We start from the raw sequence: 21018 nt of genomic DNA, 5'->3' as shown, positions 1-21018 counted from the left end.
TGGATGATAAATTATATGCACTGTCTCTAATTACTCTGTCATCTGTTTTCCCATAAGTATTGGGCAATTTCAGTGAAGCCTTAAGTAGGGAACTCAAGTCACACTTTCTTATCACATGTGCACTGTAGTGTTTGCATTTCTGAAATATAAGAGATGCCATTTCTCCTGCAGCATCAACATTTCTTTTCTCTACATCCCTCCACTTCTTTTTCTCTCTCTTTCCCTCTCTCCCTCACAGCACTTGGCAAATTTCTCCCTGACAAAATGCCCATCTGTAAAAAATAAACAAAACAATAACACCTTGTAGGTATGATGTAAGTGTTGCTTGGGTTTTATTTTTGTGTGGATATTTATATATTTAATTAAATACAGTCCTGGCAGCTTTGTAATTGCTTAAGAGTATTCTAACAAAAGCTTAACTGCTGAAGTGGGCAGAATAGCATGTTCCTTCATTTTTCTTGTTCTCCTTTAGCGCATTCTGTGCAGTGCAGCAATGAGTGCATGATTTTCTTTTGTCCTGGAACAATCTCTGCAAAACCTTAACTAGGATTTCTCTCCCCAGCTCTGGCTGTTTATATGCACAGACACATGTTTTGCATCTGGAGTGGTCCCCAAGGAAGGCTGTGGATCAAAATCATCCCTTATTAAATATATTTATATGTATCTGTATGAAATTCTAAAAGTTAATGAAGTTTCCCCATCACAGATGAATTTGAACCCCTCAGGCAAAGCTTTGTAGAGATTATATGGACCTCTACAAAGAGGTATATGAAACAATCTAAAAGGCGGTCCCTTCCAGACTGCAGAGCAGCAGAACAGACAGACAGATGAAGCAACGGACAGATAGAGTTAGACAAAATTTGCTCTGAGAAAAAGGAAATAAAAGAATACTACCACAGATGAGTTTGGAGTTGTGCAGTTTAGGATGTCGTTTTGAAAAGGAATTGCAGAAGTTTGGAGACAACTTGCAACTACTACAGCAAAAATTACCAACTGGAACAGAGAACAAAAAATCCTGAAGGACTCTTTGGTTGGGTCTCGTACATGGACATCCTCCATGTCATAGGACACATCTGGCCAACACTTTGACTTTTGAAGATGCTACTACTGTATTTTTCTGAAAAACCATGGAACAAAATGAAAGCTGCCCAGAAGTTTACTTCTCAACAACTGAAAACAGAAAATACATATCTCCTCTCCAGAAGCTACTTGGGAACTGCACGGTAAACTGTATGTTCAAAGCTTTCACACACAGACTCATTACTAAATCCAGGTCATCTGGTGCAAAGCTATTACTCAAGAGTAAATCTCAGTGATGAGATCAGTGTTACAGCTATTCCTAAAGTGGTTGTTGTAAAAAAAATTACTGCTCACAGGCACTGCCATGAAGCTAACAAATGGACTTTGTCCTCAGGGAGAACTTGTCCCATATACAAGCAGCTTTGGATCAGGCCCATGGAAGTTGCTTTTCTGTGGTGACACTTGTCATGGACCAGCAAAGAATTATGGAAATGCAGACAGAGCTTCATCTTTTTCCTAAAGAAAATTTAGGCCTGGGTAACCAAGCCATTCTCTATTAACTCACTGAGTGTTCTAATACTTAATAACATTTTTAGACTCATCTTTCCAACCTTAATCTCATTCATAGTTATTTGTAGAAAGATGTAATAGAATCGCTTGTTCTTTCCTATTCTTTTCTTTCTTTCTTTCTTTCTTTCTTTCTTTCTTTCTTTCTTTCTTTCTTTCTTTCTTGCTCTCTTTCTTTCTTGCTCTCTTTCTTTCTTTCTCTCTTTCTCTCTTTCTTTCTCTTTCTCTCTTTCTTTATCTCTTTCTTTCTCTCTTTCTTTCTCTCTTCCTTCCTTCCTTTCTTTCTTTCTTTCTTTCTTTCTTTCTTTCTTTCTTTCTTTCTTTCTTTCTTTCTTTCTTTCTTTCTTTCTTTCTTTCTTTCTTTCTTTCTTTCTTTCTTTCTTTCTTTCTTTCTTTCTTCCTCTCTTTCTTCCTCTCTTTCTTTCTTTCTTTCTTTCTTCCTCTCTTTCTCTCTTTCTTTCTCTCTTTCTTCCTCTCTTTCTCTCTTTCTCTCTTTCTTTCTCTCTTTCTTTCTTTCAATAGTTAGTGATGCCAAACAAATATTTGGAGGTTTTCGAACTCAGTGCCACAGAACACCTTAGAGACAAATCCCTGAGATACCTTTAGAAACGATCCAGTGGCATTTTTTTAAAGAATAAGTACCAGACTAACCTTTTCATGTACATTAAGCAATAGTATTGATCTGCATACCTCTGGGCACAGTTTATTGGCAGAAGAGGTTAGGATGAAGCACTCCCAGTTGCACAGCAGGGTGTTTGATGGGAGGAGCTCAAGGAAAATATTTGCTATTCCCAATTTTCTGGAAAATCTGATTTATCTTCCCAGTGTTCTTCCCTGCTGTAAATATTTAGATGGAGAACAAACAGAAAACAAAGCACTAGAATAAGTTGTTGAGCCTGGGAATGGGAGAGGTCACAGTTTTGAATAACAGTTTTGAGCCCTAATGTTTTGAAGTTGGGCTGAATGATCAAAATCTGAAGTCAAAGTACATTTTCAAATTTCCAGGTGTCAATTGCAATACCTTTCCTACGGATGGAAACATCTTCCCTAGTCAATTTTTATAATAGATTGTCCACTCTGGAAATAAGAGATGGAAAAAAAAAAGAACAGCTGTAATTGAGCTATCTCTTCTTTAGATCCTGTACCCTATTTCTTCCAGCCTTTCCCCCTGCAAATATAAAAATTGCAAGAGGTCAAAAAGTAACACATAGACATTTATGGGTATGAGAGCATGTGGTTGCATGCGTGTCAAAGAGAAAGATGGGGAGAGGATTCCTGCCCAGAAGCATGATTAAAACCAAAGAAGGTTGATAAAGGATCTAATGTAGTAGAATTTATTAAAAAAAAAGAGAGTTATTGTATCTTCTGAACTGATCAAGGTGATAAAGTAACTGATCACAGAGAGGAACTGCTGGAACTGCAACCAATTCTACTATATGAGTAAACAGAGTCCTGTGGATCATTCAGGAGGCTATAAATTTAAGCTTAGTATTTCAGGTCTATATCTAAAGAGTGACAGAACCTCATATCTCCTGATTCATCCAGAAAGAATGCATCATCTTTTTGTACCAATCTAATCAAGAACACTTTTGCCATGTCCATTTTTCTTTTTAAGTCAAAAAAGGCACAGAAGAGATTTAGGTTTTTTTCTTTTTCCCCCTTTATTTTTTTTTCTTTTTCTTTTTTTTTCTTCGTGGATATAGGGAAAATAAAACCAACCTTGACTTCGCTAAGCCTCTGACATAGGCACCTTGACTAGACTGTACGTTTTACAGAGCAGCAATTCATTTCAACACCGTGCTTTAAGTACCATCTAGTGGTTAGGAATATTTTTGCAGTTTTGATGGAGGATTTTTTGGATTCAGGTTTCGGTACCGTTTCGACAGAAAGCAGTCTCATCATTTTCTAAAATAAAGAAAAAGAAACACGTTTCCGCTTATTAATCTCCATTTATTTTAAAACTAAAATATTGATGCCTTTTTAACTGCTTTGTTTCAGTGTTATCAGGAAAACTGCAATGTTTAGCAATTAGGCAGAAAAAAAAAGGGCTCAAGAAAAATGTAGCTGCATCTCTTTTTTGTTGTTGTTTCTTTCTTTCTTTCTTATTTACTTTGAGGATGGAAATCAATCGAAATGCATGATCCTTCTTTTACTTGTATTTTTCAAAATAAATGATTTTTTTCATTAAGCACTGAACACATAACTCTCCGAATACACATTTGAGAATTGGCCTTCAATTTGATCCATTTATTACTTTTTGAAAGTATTGCTCCATCTATCTGTCCATCTTAAATGAATATCTCTCGTTGTGTGTTCCCCTTTCCATATTGTCTGCCATCTGTTATGTGATCACTGAGAGATAATGCTTGTTGATTACTTATCTTGCTTTCTATTTCAGTGGATGTTGTTCAAGAGTACCCTCAGCGTTCCTCTCCTGGTATTAAGTTACACCGCAGCCAGGCAGAGGTGACCCCCTCCTTCCCACCAATTCTATGTGATTCTTCTCTACTGTGAGGCTCTGGCTGCTAGTTATGTAAGACTCTGCTTGTCACATTCAAATAATCATTTGGGAGAAATTAGATTTTGTGTAGACATCTTAGATAGATTAAATGAAAACACTGCTGAAGGTGCCTGCCTTTTCCACTGCTTACAGAAGGAGCTTACAGGTGCAAGCTGAGTGATCACCATTCTGTTCCTCTCTGCAACACTAAGATCCTCCGGGCTATGCAGGATGTGTGGGGCATTGGTGAGGATGAAACACACTGCGAGAGACCTGGCCTCTCCCTGACCAGCAGTCTGGGCTGGGCATGTTGAAATTAGACAGTTTGGAGAGAGTCCCTGTATGCCTAGACTCCCCTGACATGCAGGGCAAAGTGGTTAGAGCAGATCATGGTGCCTGGGGATGATGCTGCTAACACAACAGTGGGCACCAAGACAGATGAAATAGCAACCTAGGTGGCATTTGCAGCACTGACTGCCTCTGTGCCAGCTATAATAAATACTCACCTGAGCATAAACATCCCTAGATATCTAAATTCACGTTTCCCTTGTGTACACCATCCCACCCAATGTTTTAGTCAGCTGAAATTTGGCAAGACAAATTCCACCTCAGAAGGTTACTAATTTCACCTTGTAAGTCTAACTGGCAAGCAATGTGAGAAAAATAAAGACAATAAAACATTTATCATTCTCAAACTGCCTCAACACGGGTTATTACCCTCTCGGAGTTTGTCCCCACAAACATTCAATTTGGCGTTTGTCACAAGTGATGGAGCAGGATTCCATAAAGAAGGCACTGCCACTGATGGAAAATGTTTCTGTCCCTGGTTCTTGGTCCCTGAAGCTCATTCCCTCTCCCCTGCACTGGAGATTTCCAGCTGTATGTGGCCACAGTCCGACTCTGGAGACACCAAGAATGTGTGCGTAGGAGAAATTCTTACATGACAGCTAAAAAAAAAAGTCAATTAAGTTCCAATTGGGAAAAGCAAGAATCATTTAACTACTTCCAATTTGACAAAATTTAGATTACCTCTTTTCCTGTTAGAATACTGCTCATGCTGCCTGGATCATATATCATCAATTGCTGCCTAATGTTGAGCTGCAAAGTTTCATCCTAGAAATTCTGCTGGAGACATTTTGACACAAGCACAAGATTTATTGCTGGGCAGCTAGTGGATTTGAAGTCTGTGATGATAGATATTCTTTTTTTTTTTCTTTCTTTCTTTCTTTCTTTTTTTTTTTTTTTTTTTTCAAATGAGTGTAATGACACTGAAAGGAACAGGATTAACCTTAAAGTCTCTGAAATCTTTTTCTGCTATGGGTTGTGGGTGTATGCACATGCAGATTTCTGAGGAATCCCTGTCAGCAGAAGCATCACGCATGAAGCAAGAAAAATACATGTTTCTGTTTAATAAAGCAAACACATTTTGCCTTCAGGATTGCGGGGCATGTGAGAGTGATGACACCCCAGATTTGAGATAACCAAGTGGAGAGATCCTATCCTGTTCTTAGACTGGAAGATACTGCACATGTGGGCACTAAAGCACATTTCTGTTACGTTACCCAGAGCGAATAGTTTATTACGTATCATTACCTCTGAACAACAGATAATCAATTTGGATGTGTCCTTATTTACCTGGACAAACACTGGAAGGCTTTGCAATTTAATGGCCTAACTGTTTGTTAGAACAAATAGACCTATTCAATTCTGAGATCACAGTCAATCTGACGGTTTATAGCTGGTTGGTTTCTGCTTTCGAACTGTGAAACCCTGATTTGTTTTCAAGGTGTAAAATTAGCAGTAACATTTTCACTTGCTAACGGATAAGTCCCTTATTGAAACATATGACTGCACTTGCTCACTGCAGAGCGAAAATAGCCCTGCTCAAAAACCCGGCACAAAGCCTGTGGCCCGTTTGAATTTCACATAAGCCCTGGTGTGATGCCAGGTGTGAACTGGCCCAGACGCCGTCTGTCTGCACAAGAGTACATTTCAGCTATTAATTTACAGGTTGAAGCAGGAGGGTTTTGATTCATTATTAAGTTGTACTATTTGTATACACTCTGTAGAACAGCAATGAGGTGCTTGAACTGAACATGGGCATTTAAAACCATAATTCTTCATTTCATCTCTGAAATAATTAGCCTGGTTTAATCATTTCAACACTGAAAATGGTTTATGTATGGTCTTTGTTTATGTATTTCACCTTGTAATCATAATGGTGTAAATAAGTGTGAGGTTAAACGATGAAAGGAAGTCTGGTCCCAAATCCCCACCACTAGATGTGAGAAGTCGAAAGAGACAGAACAGTATATAAAGAAAGGAAAAGCTATAAGAGGAGAAACACACATTCTACCACATTAATGATTTGATTTTGTTGTTGTTCTTTTGTCATGTAACCAAAGTTAAATCCCCAGAATCAGACAGCAAGGTAAATTTTGGCAATATTAACATGGGTTTCAGTGAGAGGTTTGAAGATGAAGGAAGAAAGACTGGTGAATAGGAAAGGCTGTAAAAGCAGCAGCCCCACTGGAAAGCATCAGGCCTGTAAATCTGCTTTTCGGACAGTGCGGGATGAGTTGCTGTTTCCAGTTCAAACACCATTTTTCAGAAATATCCCAGCACTAATCTCCTTGGAAAACTTGATGAGTTTGCTCTTCTAAGGAAGAAAAAATATTAGGACACACAGATGTACATATGCAGAGTGTGTGTTAGAAGGTGATACTCCAGAACATACAGTGGTGTTATATGTGGTATGTGAATCTTCCAGCACTTCCCACCCAGAGGATAGATATATCCAGCTATCCAGTTTATATTCATTTATCTTCATTTTCTATTGCTTTTCTTTAACTTCAACAAATTATCCTCTTCCCAGGGATTTGCTCCCATGAGGAAAGGCAATTATACAGTAACAGTATTATTTCCCTGTTCCCTTCCTTTCCTTTGGTTTAAAAACCTGTTTTCTTTAAATCTTTCCTCATAAAATAGGCTCTCTGTTCCCTTCTTCATTCTTCCTGCTCTGTACCTGCATTTTGGATTATTCTGTGTTTTCTGATTGTTGGCATCTCAAAGCTCCTCTTAGAAGTTACTTGTCTTTCTTACAGTTGCAATAGACACCTGCAACTTTGGCAAGTCCAGGTCATAACCCAATCTTGGTAATAAAACCGAGAAACTTCTGGGTTAAAATGTCTCCAAAGCTTGCAGATGATAACACAGTACTGTTTCAAAAGTGATCCTCTCAGTAGCTCTGAAGAAAAGAAGTATGTCTCACAAAAAGCCACGTACAGCATGCTTTGACAATGTCCATGTACAGTGTGATCACCTTACCCTTGTCCACACAAAGATGGATTCTTTAATCAATAAATGTTCCCAATTGAGTCGTATAGAATGTAAATGTTTAATGAACCAGGTGTTACTTAAAAGGTACGATTCACCAATCTGCAGAGAGCGGATGTCTTATTAGAGACCTGACAAGCATCTCAGGAAAGTGAAAAGCAAAACTCCAAGGAACATGGAGAAAACAGCTGCACCAGCAGCTCTAACTCAGACAGAGGCATCAGTGAATTTAAGAGTGTCTTTTTACCAAATAATAACAAGTGCCTTATTATTGAGTTACACCTAGTCATACCATTAACACCTCTGTTTGTTTAAAGGGTCCACCCACACATGGTGGGTGCACACTTTGATTTCCCCATCATGGAGCTTCAAAGCACCCAGAATAAAAGGTATTTTGCTTACGTTTTAGAAGTTATCATATTTGTCAATCTTTTACTTAATTTTCAATTTAAGGTTTTCATGAAACCGAAGAAAAAATAAATCTCACTGTGAAAACTACTCCCTCTTACAACCATTATCACTAATATTATCATTGTGAATACCAGTTGCAGATGAAGATCTTTGGCTCCTTTTACTAAGACTTCTCGCCTCAGAGTACCTGCAAGTGCCATTAAAAGGCTTTTACTGGAGGTCCTGAATAAACTTCCAGAAATATTTTTGGGCCAGGGTGCTGTGAGGATTTATTTAGTTATTGCCATGGATTCATCTTTAAATTAACTGTGCCTTTATGGTTCTAAAATCCTCCTTTTTCATTAGTGACATAACTTAATTGTTTCACAATCAGGGGAAAAAAAATTAGAAAGGAGATGGGAAAAAAAAAAAAAAAAAAAAAAAAAAGAGTAGCAAATACCTGCCTGACTTAACCACATTAAGCAGCATGGTGCAGAATATGACTTAACAGTCCAGTGAACTGTCAGCAGCAGAAGTAATTGGAAATTGGTGGGATAGTTCTTCATGTGATGGGGATGGGAGTTTTTCATGCCTATTTTTAATAGGCAAATAGCTCTCAGGGCAGCTTCATATTCTTTCATTAATTTGTAAAGATCCTTTATAATGTAGAAAAGTTAAGATAGGAAAAAAAAATTCCAATTACATGTTTAATGACTTGGCATTTGTGGTAATGCTATCTAGCACTAATTCACCTGTTAGAAAACAGTCTATCTTATAGCCCCTGGGGTTAATAGAGTGCAAAAGCCTAGTCTTATCAGAGGGTAGGAGAAAAGTGATTAATTTTTTCCTACAAATAAGAAAGAAAAGCAAGAACGACAAAATTGATTATGAGTTTTAAACTTGCTTTTTGAGCTTTGACTATTTATTAAATATATTTTTAAAGAAAGTAACAAACTTTCAGCTGCTGGTGTCCACTTATCCTTCCTCTTTTCAGTGAGTCCTGGGGGACTTCAGTCCCACTGTACCCAACATAAGCACCCACTGCTTTGAGCCATATATCCATACTGTGTCTGCAGCCATGTAGCTCCATAGCTTGGGCTTGAGATCAAGCCCAGCCATGCCTCTCTATGGAAATGGGATTTGTAAGAGAAAATGTAGTCTGACCAGTCAGTAGGTGGATGGATGGGTTTATCCCATCCTCAGTTGCCTGCTCATAACTACACTGAAATCAATAGCAGAAGCTTAAATATAAGTACAAAAAATCTTCCACAACAGCAAAGAAACAGAATTTAGGCAAACATCCTATAACATATTCATTCACACGTCTGTTGTTATCAGTCACTGTTGAATTTGCATCTCACTCTGGACAAAAAGTTAGCAAATATATTTGTAATGAAATCTTACACTTAAAAATGCCTAGATATTCCATAGTATAAACTGCACATTGCAACTGGCTGCCCTGGTCTGAATTTCTGTATCTAATGAAAGAAGGAGAGGCAGTGTTTACTGTGTTTATGCAACACCTTCCCTTGCTTAATATCACATCTGTCTGTGTCAAGGCTAATCAGGATTAGCAACAGAAGTATAAAATTACAATAGAATTTGTGCTGTTTTGGCTATTCCATGTAGAACACAGAGATGCCAGCAATATTCAAAACAAAACAAAACAACAACAACGATTGTCATCAGTCCAATCGCTAAAACTAGGAGTTTCACATTAAAGATAAGTGCTGTCTAATGGCTGGAAAACAAGCCTAGAAATCAAGGCTTATCTCCCCTGTTCCTAATGCAGCTCTTGGTTCATCTGTCAGATGCTAATGAAGGCTGAATACTGAGCATCCAGTATACTGAAATCCTGTGATTTCATCCAGAATTCTGTAAACTTGGGTTTCTTGAGCAGTCAGCCCATCAAATTTGTTACTAACCCCTGTAGGGTCAATAATGGTTTTGCCATTAAGTTCAGATGGGAAAGAACATTGAACTTTATATTCCCTGTATCTCAGTATCTTCCATTTGCGGCATGGAAGCAACAGGATAGAAGCTCACCCTGAAAGCCCTGGATGGGACTGGTGCTGACAAAATTAACATATGCAATGTCCCATTTAGTCATCTGTTGGTTACAGAGAAAACACATGAATCTCAACCTAGGGGTAAGATACATTTAATCTAAAATTCTTATAAAAGCAATGTTTAAAACAAGTAGGTGATCTAGGCTCCCTTTTCAATTTTTGGAAGAAAAAAAAAAAACAGTTTTGGAAGTAGCGATACATCCTAGACACAAAATTATTGAAGGTAAATGTGGTTATATTGATCTTAAATGTTACTGTCTCCTTCCACTGACTCTAAAGCAAGGTGAGGCTATCGCAGATGAGATAAAATGATGTACCATGCTCTAGCAATCTAATTTAAAAGAAATGAACAATCTTTTGTTGATGACCTAAAGTTTTACTTGGATTCAAATGCTATGAAAATGAATGCCTCTACTACTGGGTGAATGAATGGAAGGACAGATACGTTAAAATTTGCCACTGTATGAGCACAATTAAATTCATTTTAATTGTTTTAAAAGTTGTTATTATTGCCTTTTCTTGTTTTGGGCAATACTAAAAGAGTTGTTCATCTACTTTTGGAAAACAACAGGTGAAAGTTAAAATATGAACCCACTTTTACAAAAGAGTCAAACTTGTTTTCCCTAAGTTAGTTGAAAGTGATATGCCTTCATTCTCATGGCAAGAAACATTTCCTTTAGTGCAGCTGACGAGGTTTTCAAGGTGTTTCTGCACATCATGTAGGGAAAGCAAATTGTCATCAAAATTGAAAATTCAGAATATGTTGGGATTTTTCCCCTGAAGGTCCTTAGGGCTCTTGAAATGCTAAATAGAAAACTGAGCTCAATGCATATGGAGGAGATTTTCATATTTTAAAAGACAGACAGTGTCAGCCGGCAGACACAGCAACTCCAAGAATCTTCAAAAAGGAAGAAGCAGAAAAGTTTACTGCTTGTTCGGTGGACATGTTATTTTAGCCTGTGTTCTGCAGATTGAGAGGCAGATTGCCTAGGGTCAGAGGGTGACCCTGCCCTGCAGCATGAGCATTATTCCTTTTTTTTTTTTTTTAAGTGTAAATTTACATTTGTCTGCCACCTGCCTCCTTAATGATGGATCAGCCTTTTGTGCAAGTATAAGCTCTGATTGATGGGGCACAGGGATAGGAGAGGAGAATGGAGAAAACAAGTTTATAAATTTGACATAAGATTTGAATCGCAGCAGGAACTCTGCCAGTCTCCTTACGCATAAAATTGGACTGGCTGGAGATATGTACTGCATGTGTGATGTTTCAGCACTTATTGCTTTCATTATATCTTTACTTACTCAGTTAACAGACTACTGAACTTGCAAAATCTAGCAGCCTGGATTTTTTTTTTTTTTTTTAAAACAACTTTTGTGATACAAGAGGAGGATGGGGGACTGGAAAAAAAAAATTACATGGAAGATCGCCATCTGGCACAATCCAATATCATTTACCGGAGTTACGCTGATTTTCTCTAGCTGATGACCTGACTCAGTAGTTTCGTTCTGCTTTAGCATTTATTTATTTATTTGTTTATCTTCTGAACGGGCTTCACTAACATTTCACATTTCCTCTTACCATTATTCCTTTCTCTTCTTTGTTTGGGAAATTATATGGCTTATTGATTAAAGCAGCAATTGAAAATTAAAGTCAGTGGGCCAAAATCTAACCCTAGCCCTACTGCAACTTTACTGAGTTCAAGTTATACAGGGATGAATGAGTTTAGATACTCCTACAAAGAGGGTTACTGCAGAGGCTGATTCCATAATAAAAGGGAAGTCTACAGTTTTGTTGTCATTTCAATGGAAATTATATGTTGTAAGAAGTCTAGTGCTTTCAACTTCAACTAATGTAATGAAACTTGAGGGTACTGACCACAAAAAAAAGGTAAAATAATATGTGATTTTAATGGATTAAAATCTAATATTGTCAGGAAGGTACCTAACAATACTGCTTTTTATTTCTACTCACACCTTAGAGTACTCTGATTCCCAAGTCCAAGCAGAATGGTTATCTCCTCTATCTTATTTACATCAATAGTAATAGAAAGAGAGGGTAACAGACAGGTTCCATAAGCAAAGGTATACTGTGAGGTTTGGGCTCCTGAAAATTGCAGAAATGCAGCTTCAGTCTGGATTGGGCACAGTGAAAACAGACTCTATGGATGGGAAGAAAAAAAGGAGTTTCCAAAGCAGGAGAGTTCTGGGACAACAGGCTCAGGAGCTTAGTGGAGACAAAACACTTTTTTGCTTGTAAAATGGAACTTGAAGTGACAGATTTGAACAGTTGAGGTTGGCAGTAGTAAATGACAGGACTGAACTTGAGAAGAGATGCTTGCAAGTCCCATGTTTCTCTAAACACAAGGAACGATGCTGCTGTGCTTAGGCAGAAAGCTGGGAAAACAAGATTTGGAAGTTGTTCAGTGGCAGTGTCAGATTGAGGGCTTAGCTCTGTAACAGTGACGCACAGCAGAAGTGCAGAAGGGTAGATGCCTTCTTTCTCAAAGAACTCGAACCTAAATCTAGTAGTTTTAAATTATAGAATGATGAATAATCATCTGGAAAGAGAACCCTTTTAAGTAGAACATAATTTCATAAACGTAACTTATTGGTGCTCTAAGTTTTCAAAGAGCTTTATGTGTGGCTTTGTGCTATGTAGATGACAATCCACAGAACCACGTTTGTAAGAGCCTCAGCTCTCTACAGAGGTATACATACGCTACTGGGCAGACACTGTTATAATTTGGACAGCTGCTCTCTGCTCTATATGTTCTAGATCTAATATTCCCTGAGCACACTACAGGCATAGTTTTATTACAAGGCTAAAATTGTGAGAAGGCTTTTTGGTCCAAAATGACACTCCTAAGTTTGAATTTAATTCAGAATTTTTTTTATATATATATAACACATAACTATGTTTCTGCACAGATACTCGCAATTATTCAGTAGCTACAGTATATGAATCACCGACATTTTAATGCATCTATAAATAAATGTAAAGCATCTGTTTAAGGAAAAGAAAGATATGTTCTTTTCTTAAACCCCATTCTTACCAGTTTTTAAAGGATATCTGATAACTGTTATGATAGCCACTACCCCACTGTGTATCTGAAGACCTGTCCATCATAATGGTATCTGAACAGCAAAAACTGTCACATACATATTCAGTATATAAAGTCTTTCTCAGGATATTACTAGAGGGAAAAAGGCTGTTGACTATTCAGTTTTGTTCCAGTTCATTAGTGACTGAAAGTCATTACTGACAGATGTATAAAGGTTTATGTACAGTTTTTAGTTGTTTCAGTTTGGTTCCTAGTGGACAGATGTCCACATTCAGAAAGGACAAAACAAAGTAAGACTGAAAACATAGATAAATTTAGGAACTTTGATGAAAGTCTTTGCCAAGAATGTGAGACCTGGTTGAAAATCTGAACTGATCAGTCACTATGCTTATCATAGTAGTCCTAGTAGTAGAAGATGGATGGTATATAGAAGCATGATTTTCTCTCACAGATGGAATGCATTTCTTACTAGGACTGAGAGATGACATATTTATCTATGGCTATTGATAGAATATGGACTGCAAGTGACACTTTTGCTTCAAAACAAGGAAATAGAACCATCCCCTCCAAAGAGAATCATGTCAGCAGCAGTGTTCTCTACTGTTCCCCATATTTTCTTGATGCTGCACCTCAGCAAGCCTCAGGGACTTGACAAACTATCAGGTTGAGAACCAGAAAAGGGTTGAGGAACATTTTAATGCATGAGCAAAGCAATGAAGAATGTCACTCTTGTCATCTGACATAGTTTGCTACAGTTCTTCCAACAGAAAGAAAGGCCCAGTATCCGGAAGTAACTAGATCTATGTAGCCAGTTTCTTTTACTCCTTTTTTTTTTTTTTTTTTTTTTTTTTTTTTTTGTGAAAAACAGAACAGATTTCACTTTGTGTACATTACTGAAAATTTTGTAAATGCTTCCACACGTTGAGTTAAACTGATGTTTCATGATAAAGCATTTGAGTAAACTTCAGGGTGCTAGAGGAGTACATGTTTGCACAGTGCTGTGGCAGAAAAGCAGGGCCTGCCCACCCAGCCATTGGGCAGGACAGGCTGAGAGCAGTCAGAGGAGCTGTGGGCACCCTCTATGGCGATAGAACAGCTCGGAGACATCAGTCCATGTGAGGCACCCTGCAGGCTGCCCTATGGTATTGCTGCATCAGGGATCCTTTAAAAACAGAATACTGGGCCATAAGCTGAGGAAATTGGTTACCATTAAGAATCATTAGCCTCACAGGCCCTGCTTAGATTCACCACAAGTTTAGAACTAGCTGGTGCCCTTCCTCTGTTGGCATGAAGGTCAGAGTTTGCTTCACAGTGTGGTTACAATATTAACAGCATCCCAGTTCACTTTCAGAACTCTGTCCTGCTACCGCACGTATACACTTTCTCAATGTGGAATATACTTGTTTGTACTCTTGAAGAGGAAATCCCAGAAGAATTTCCAGGATAGTTTGTATATGTGTGCACATCAAGTGGGTAACACGAGAATAGATGTACTATTTTTGATACTTAGCAGTTGGAATAAAATCCTACCGTACTTCAATGGGACGCATACTCAACCACCACAGTGTGCGTTCATGTCATGCCCTAGATGTCATGTCACCAAAAAACCTTTGAGGCTTGTCCCTACACAATACCAGGCACACTGAGCTGAAAAGCATGCAGAAATTATTACATCTTTTTGTCAGAAGAGTGGTCACTGAAGCCTGGAGGAGGCCACATGCTGTTGCAGTTGGGATACAGAGGGTCCAGTCTTCATGGGCCGGGTAAATATATGGTATACGTAAGCCACACGTCCTACCTAACTTGTAGGTAACATCATTGCTAAACATTTTTTTCCCTTTTCTTGCATCAAACAGATCTACTTTACTTATTTACTTAGACACACCAGGATGTGAGAAAACTGAGAAATATACCACTCTGAAAACTCTTTTTTAAACGAATGTCAGTTTCAGAGGTCTTCTGTATTTTTTCCCCTTTTTTTTTGAAAAACAAACAAAACTTGAACAATGACCTAAAAATGTCTCTATAGTGGTGAAACTGATCGTGATTACTTAACTGATAGTACTAATGAGGTTAATTGAAAATGGATCCAATTTTTCCTGAGATAAAATCATAGGGTAAGGACATATGAATGTCTGAATACTTTTAGTTTGCACACACACAAAATTGACCAATTATTTAAAATTATGAGATTTATGTGTCTTTTAAATTTTTACAGGTTTTTTTAAATGTTTGGGTTTAGTATTCTTCCATAACCAAGCAGAGCAATAAGTTTATTTATTTTTCTTCTGACAAGCTGAATTTTTATGTAAATCACTGTCTGGGAACTAAACTAACAAGCAAACAGAGCCCATAAAAAATGATGGGGTAGGTAGTAAATGACTGGCAGCTGCCAGAGTATTAGCAATTATAAATATGACCAAAAAGAGACCAGCTTGAATAGATAAAGTTGGATAAAAGATTAATAATAATAATACAAAGTTATTTTAACATAATCTGTAAAAAGGAATTTGCTAATTTGAGTTTAAATTACATTTTTCAATCATAGCATCCATAGCCAGTTTGGCAGTGCCATAAAGCAAGGGCTGCACTTTTAGTGATGCATGGTTCTGGGTTATAACCTTCACTAAATTGCTAGATGTTTTGGAGGAGAATTTAAAAAGACCTCCTGCTCTCAGCATCTGAGTAAAAAACAAATAGTGCTAAGGTGATTTTTTAAATTTTATTTATTTATTTATTTATTTTAAAGAGGCATTCTTCCCCTGCTTTGGCCTCTTCCCTCCCCACAGTCAACTAGTTGAAAGAAGACTTGTTGATAACATATCCTTCCACACCTTCTAGTTAATGGCTCTTGATGTGAAAATGGAGAACAGCTCTAAGCATCAAACATCATGTTTTTGTAGTACAAGCAGTACATGCTTGGAGAGTTCACAACTCCTGATGCCTTCTCAGTACCAGTGCTTCCATACGTCATTCACTACAGTGAGCTACATCAAAACAGCACTTTATAAGCAGCACTGTTCAGCTGCTGTGGCAGATCATAAAACACCAACCTCCTCTGCTCTGCCTAGTCTGACAGAATTGGCATATGACAGTAATGTTGTGTACATTTTTGTCACTTAAAGCACCTGCAACCTTCACTAACCCTCAAAATACCAAAAATTGTTTAAAGTCATAGGATTGTTTAAAGAATGTAAGTTGTATAAGATTTTTTTTTTTCTTGACTCTAAGGCCCAGACAAAGTCATTCTGCATTTTTTTTTCTTTTGTTTTGGTGGTAGGTGATGATTACAAATCAACTACCGATTCTAACAGCTTTAGAAAATACACAACAAATGAGTGAAGAATATTGTCAAATTAAGAGCCAGTCAATGCTAAAGTCATTGCAAGGAGTTCAGTCATCAATCTGTTATTTCCGCATGCTGCCCTGTACCATTTTGATATTTTAGGGTAGAAGACAATAGCTGGCTTTGGTTGGCCTTCTTCAAAGGTGTCAGCGATCTGAGACAAGAATGACTGACTGTACAACTAAACAATGTGACAGCCCCTAGCAAAACACAGGTGCCCTGTGTAGATCATCCCTCCCCTGTCAGAAAGCAGCATCCTTGGGTTTGCAGAAAGATTTGGTGTTACAATGGAAATTTTCTTTCACTGTCCCAGTTGTGCTGCAGTCTAGAGAATCATAGCCTGAGGAGAAAGAAGGGGGAAATCCAGTGCTGCTGGGGGCTCCTGTTGGAAAACTGCACTGGATGTCCTCAGTCACATTGCTTCAGAAATGGGACAGGTAGCCATCTCGCAGCAAGATGCTGCCTACTACCAGCCATCTTGCCATTCCTCCTGTGGAAGCGGCCATCTTGCGTGCCGTACACATGGGGGCAGCCATGCTGGTGAGGGCAACATGGGCGCAGCCATCTTGGGACCGCCTCCGGGTTAACGTCAGGCTGGCGGCCATTTTGGTATAGGGTAGGGTGGATGAATACCCGCTCTTTCCTCCCTTAAGCAAAATGGCGGCGCCGGCGCATGCGCAAAAGCAGGGGGCCCGAGCGGCGGGCCCGTGATCTACCCCGCGGGCTGTTGTGGCGCGGGGTTTGGCTGCCGCTGGGGGGGTACTGGGTTTGCGGTCATCATGGGCGAGACCGAGAAGCTGTACTATGTGTATAGCTGCGACCTGGACATGAACGTGCAGCTGAAGATGTGAGTGAGAGGGGTGGGGGCTTCGTCGTTCCCCTGCTCCGCTCCGGACGGCTGGGGGTGTGTGGGGTGGCCACGGTGGTGTGCGGGAAGGAGCCCGGCCCCCGCCGGCTCGGAGGTGGCTGGGCCACCCCCCCGTGTGCTGTCTGAGGTGGGGGTCGGTGTGACGCCGCTCCGGGAGCTCCGTCGGGTGTCGGAGCCATGCAGAGGGCACCGCGGTTTAGCAGGGCCGGGGCCTGCTGCAGGCTGATCTGAACGCTGACATATCCGTGGCCTTAGGTCCTGTAGTGCTGTAAGACACAGGTTAATTCAGTTCAGCCTTAATGTCTCAGGTAACCTTTCAGCCGCTGGTGGCACAGCTCAGCGTTAAGGGATGGAGAAAAGCTGAGGGCATTTCTTCCCTCTCACTTGTGTGCAAGCTGCTCATAGGATCTTCCTAGGCAGGCCCAGCTGCTGGCACACATAAATGTGTTTTGGGGAAGGTTAGGCATGCTGTTCAGCCTCACATTTACACATGCTGATGTATTTGCTGGTACATATTTTTTAAAGGTTTTTTTTTTTTTTTTTTTTTTTTGATATGTTTGTTTTCCCTCACATCACACCAGTGGGATGTATAAATTCATGTGGGACAGATGTGGCTTGTCCTAAAATTTACAGCTAATGTAGCTACACTGATGTATGTTGCACTGCTTTTGAAGAGTAACTCAAGGAAACCTGATATTGGGCTTATTTAGGTTTCATTTGAATAGAGAATAACAACTAAGTTCAGGTGTGTACCTGACCTCTTTGCTAACTGATACTGTCTAACAAAAATATAGCTTTTTTTTTTTTTAAGTGCAGAGTTTGCATCTTCCTAGAATGTACTGTGCTCGTTTCTTATAAGAAACTTCTTCATCTACTCTTTTTTCTATTTCTGAAAGATTCTTGTTTGCTGAAAGGTGCATTGCTCCTGTCTGCACAAACACTGTGATTCCTTTTTTTTTATGTGCATCCACAGTCAGATATTTAATATTGCAGTATCACAGAATCATTAAGGTTGGAAAAGACTTCTGAGATAGGTGCAGCTTTGTCTTTCATCACTGTATACTTGAGGCCTATTAAATCTAGCACTAGTATTCTACGCGTTATTATAGAGCTTTAATCAAGTTTGGTTTGAATATTTTGATTTTTGGCATCCAAAACCAATCATACACTTCAGATTTCACAGTTTCAAAATAAGACTCCCTATCCTTTTTTCATTTTCCTTTTTTCAAGCAAGTATATGCTCATGTTTTCTTGTTTATAATTAGTATTTCTTTTAATGATTGCATTGTGTATCATCTCACTGTTGCCTTGTTTAGTGTACCTTATATGATGCAGTCTAAGAATCTACAAGTTTTACTAGAAGTTATCTTATCTCAAGTGAGTAATTCTTCCATTTTCTGCTTCTCTTTTGCCCCTAAATCAGTATTGTAGTGAGTTGTGTGTATTTTTTTCAAATGTTGAATTTCTTTTGGATATTTGGATTTCACTACTTGCTAGTTATTCAAAACAGAGGTATCTGCGTTTCAAATTGTCTAAATATAAGTAATGGAAATAAAATTTTCAGTGTGAAGTAAAAAAAATAACTTTTGTCGTTTTTCTTCCTTTTTTTTTTTGTTTTTGTTTTGTTTTTATGCAGAGGAAGTCTGGAAGGGAAAAGAGAACAGAAGAGTTATAAAGCTCTCTTGGAAGATCCAATGCTAAAGTTCTCAGGACTGTATCAAGAGACTTGTTCTGACTTGTATGTAACTTGTCAGGTGTTTGCAGAAGGGAAGCCTCTCGCTCTTCCAGTTAGAACTTCCTACAAAGCGTTTAGCACAAGATGGAAGTAAGTCACTACCTTTTATTCCATTTATCTGTTAATTCTTGAGGCTTCTAGTTAAAGAAGTAATTTTATATGTCCTTTGTTTGCATAGAAAACCAAAAGAAATCCTAAAGCATCTTTCCTGTTTTCTTCAAGTAACCTATTTTTCTGTGAGTCTCTGTATAGTTAAGTATTGCCCTGGCAGTACAGAATTGATCTTTCTGTGTAAAGAGTAAGTAATAATACTATTATTGTGTTTTTGGGCATGGATCAGTAATTAAGTAAGTTTTGCAGCCTGAAATAGCACACTTTTTTGCTGTGCACTGGACAAAGATTTTTTTTCCCTTGCTGGCCTTTTAATCATACGTGCATGTAATGACTGAAAACAACGCTTAAATGTTTGAATAATTAAAGCCCATAGGCGGATGTTAATGTGCCCTTTAAAGTGCATAATTTAAGGAGAACGTAGATTCTGTAAACTACTATAGGGTAACTTGAATTCTGAGGTTTCATGACTAATATGAAGTATTTCCTTGCAGCTGGAATGAATGGCTGAAACTGCCTGTGAAATATCCAGACTTGCCTCGCAATGCTCAGGTGGCTCTAACCATCTGGGATGTGTATGGGCCTGGTAAAGCAGTTCCTGTGGGAGGAACAACGGTCTCGCTCTTTGGGAAATATGGGTATACTGCTTTTTCTTTCATGATACAAGCTTAAAGCTCACTTGTGAATAGTAAGGTGCAATTGGAAGTGCTTTTTTTTTTTTTTTTAAATGTAAGCTTTCATTTAAGCAAATGCTGAAATAACTTTCTTCTTTACTTTTGTAATGCATGAATTCCAGTGCCAATTACTTAATTTCTTTAAGTTAACTTGCAGTTGGACCCTTAAAACAGCGTTATCCATAAGGAGCAAAATGTAATTCAAGAAACCATCTTACTTGATATTAATAATCTGTATGATCCAGTAGAGAGTGTGATCAGTAAATCAAAGTAGATAGCAGGGAGCTGGGAAGAATTACAAGTTAACTGGAAGGTGGCAATGCATGAAAAGGATATTAACCAAGTACAAAGGAGTCTGAAAAAAAGAACACATGATACAATTTAAATATGAGGTGCTGATACTCTGTATAATTGATCGTAGTCAAAAGAACAGCCAGCTTCTACCCAGGAAAGCTGAGGAAATGATTTTTGTTTTAGAGTGTATCTTAAGTTTTGCATTAATTGAAGTATCCAAAAAACATGAATTTATAAACAATACGCGTCAGGGACAATATTGTATCCTGCTGGTCTTTTGAAATGTGTTCCAGAACTGCTTTTCTGCTGTTCTGAGCTGTGTCCAGTTCTATGCAACTAATTTCAGATAAGTTTCTCACAATTGAGAGTCTGAGGGCGTAGATATTGAACATCTAGCAAATAGGTGTGATGGAGTAGAGGTAAGTAAAACTGGGGCTGAAGAAAAGACCACAAGAACTTTTCTAGCATGTAGGCAGTGTTTGAAAATGGAGTAAATCCCTTTGTCAGTGAATATGAAGTAATAAGGCTAAGCTGAACCAGGGCAGGTTTAGGCTAGCTTTAGGAAATTCGTCGTAGTGATGCTGAATGTAGAAAATGTGTGTAGGGAGAGGTTAATTTTCTATCGTTAACAATCTTGCTTTGACAGAAAGATTGATGTTGTCTTAGAGTAGAAAATTGTACTGGACAGAATTTGCCTTTATTTCCAGTATTCTGGGGAGGGGTTCAGACAGAAATAAATATTTCAGAATTTTCTATTGGCTTGTAAACTGATAACCTAGTTGCAGAGTAGTATTATACTTTCTACACAGCAATATGTGGTTTTAAGATTAGCTGACTCTTCTATAGTCAGTGTCTTTTATTTTCAGGTGTGTGACTTCTGAGTGTTCCTTCTAGTTGTATTTGCCTGAAGTTCTTAGTCAGTTGGTGCCCTCTTATTGGCAGAAATAATGCATTTGATTTCCTGGAGCACTTTTGTAAAGGGCTGAATGAAAATATGCAAGGGATGCAAGATCTACAGGAGAGAGGTGTAGTAAGTTTTGTTTCAA

The 21018-nt window shown here is 38.4% G+C and overlaps 1 protein-coding gene across 6 annotated transcripts in view; it reads left to right on the top strand.

Annotated features, from left to right (window-relative positions):
* The first annotated feature begins 16975 nt into the window (after positions 1 to 16975).
* Positions 16976 to 21018, top strand: part of PIK3C3 (phosphatidylinositol 3-kinase catalytic subunit type 3) — a 69437-nt gene continuing 65394 nt past the window's right edge. For all 6 annotated transcript variants that reach the window (XR_003072332.3, XM_040656095.2, XM_003642902.6 and 3 more), the window contains exons 1-3: positions 16976 to 17137; positions 18795 to 18983; positions 19499 to 19642. Coding sequence is in view for 5 of the 6 variants with exons in the window: in XM_040656095.2 (XP_040512029.1) it covers positions 17070 to 17137; positions 18795 to 18983; positions 19499 to 19642 (401 nt within the window). In the remaining variant the exon portion in view is untranslated. The remainder of the gene's footprint in view (positions 17138 to 18794; positions 18984 to 19498; positions 19643 to 21018) is intronic.

This window comes from Gallus gallus, chromosome Z (assembly GCF_016699485.2).
Source record: "Gallus gallus isolate bGalGal1 chromosome Z, bGalGal1.mat.broiler.GRCg7b, whole genome shotgun sequence".
In the NCBI taxonomy this organism is placed as follows: domain Eukaryota; kingdom Metazoa; phylum Chordata; class Aves; order Galliformes; family Phasianidae; genus Gallus; species Gallus gallus.
Note: the sequence above shows the minus strand (reverse complement) of the source record. Positions and strands in the feature narration are given on the sequence as shown.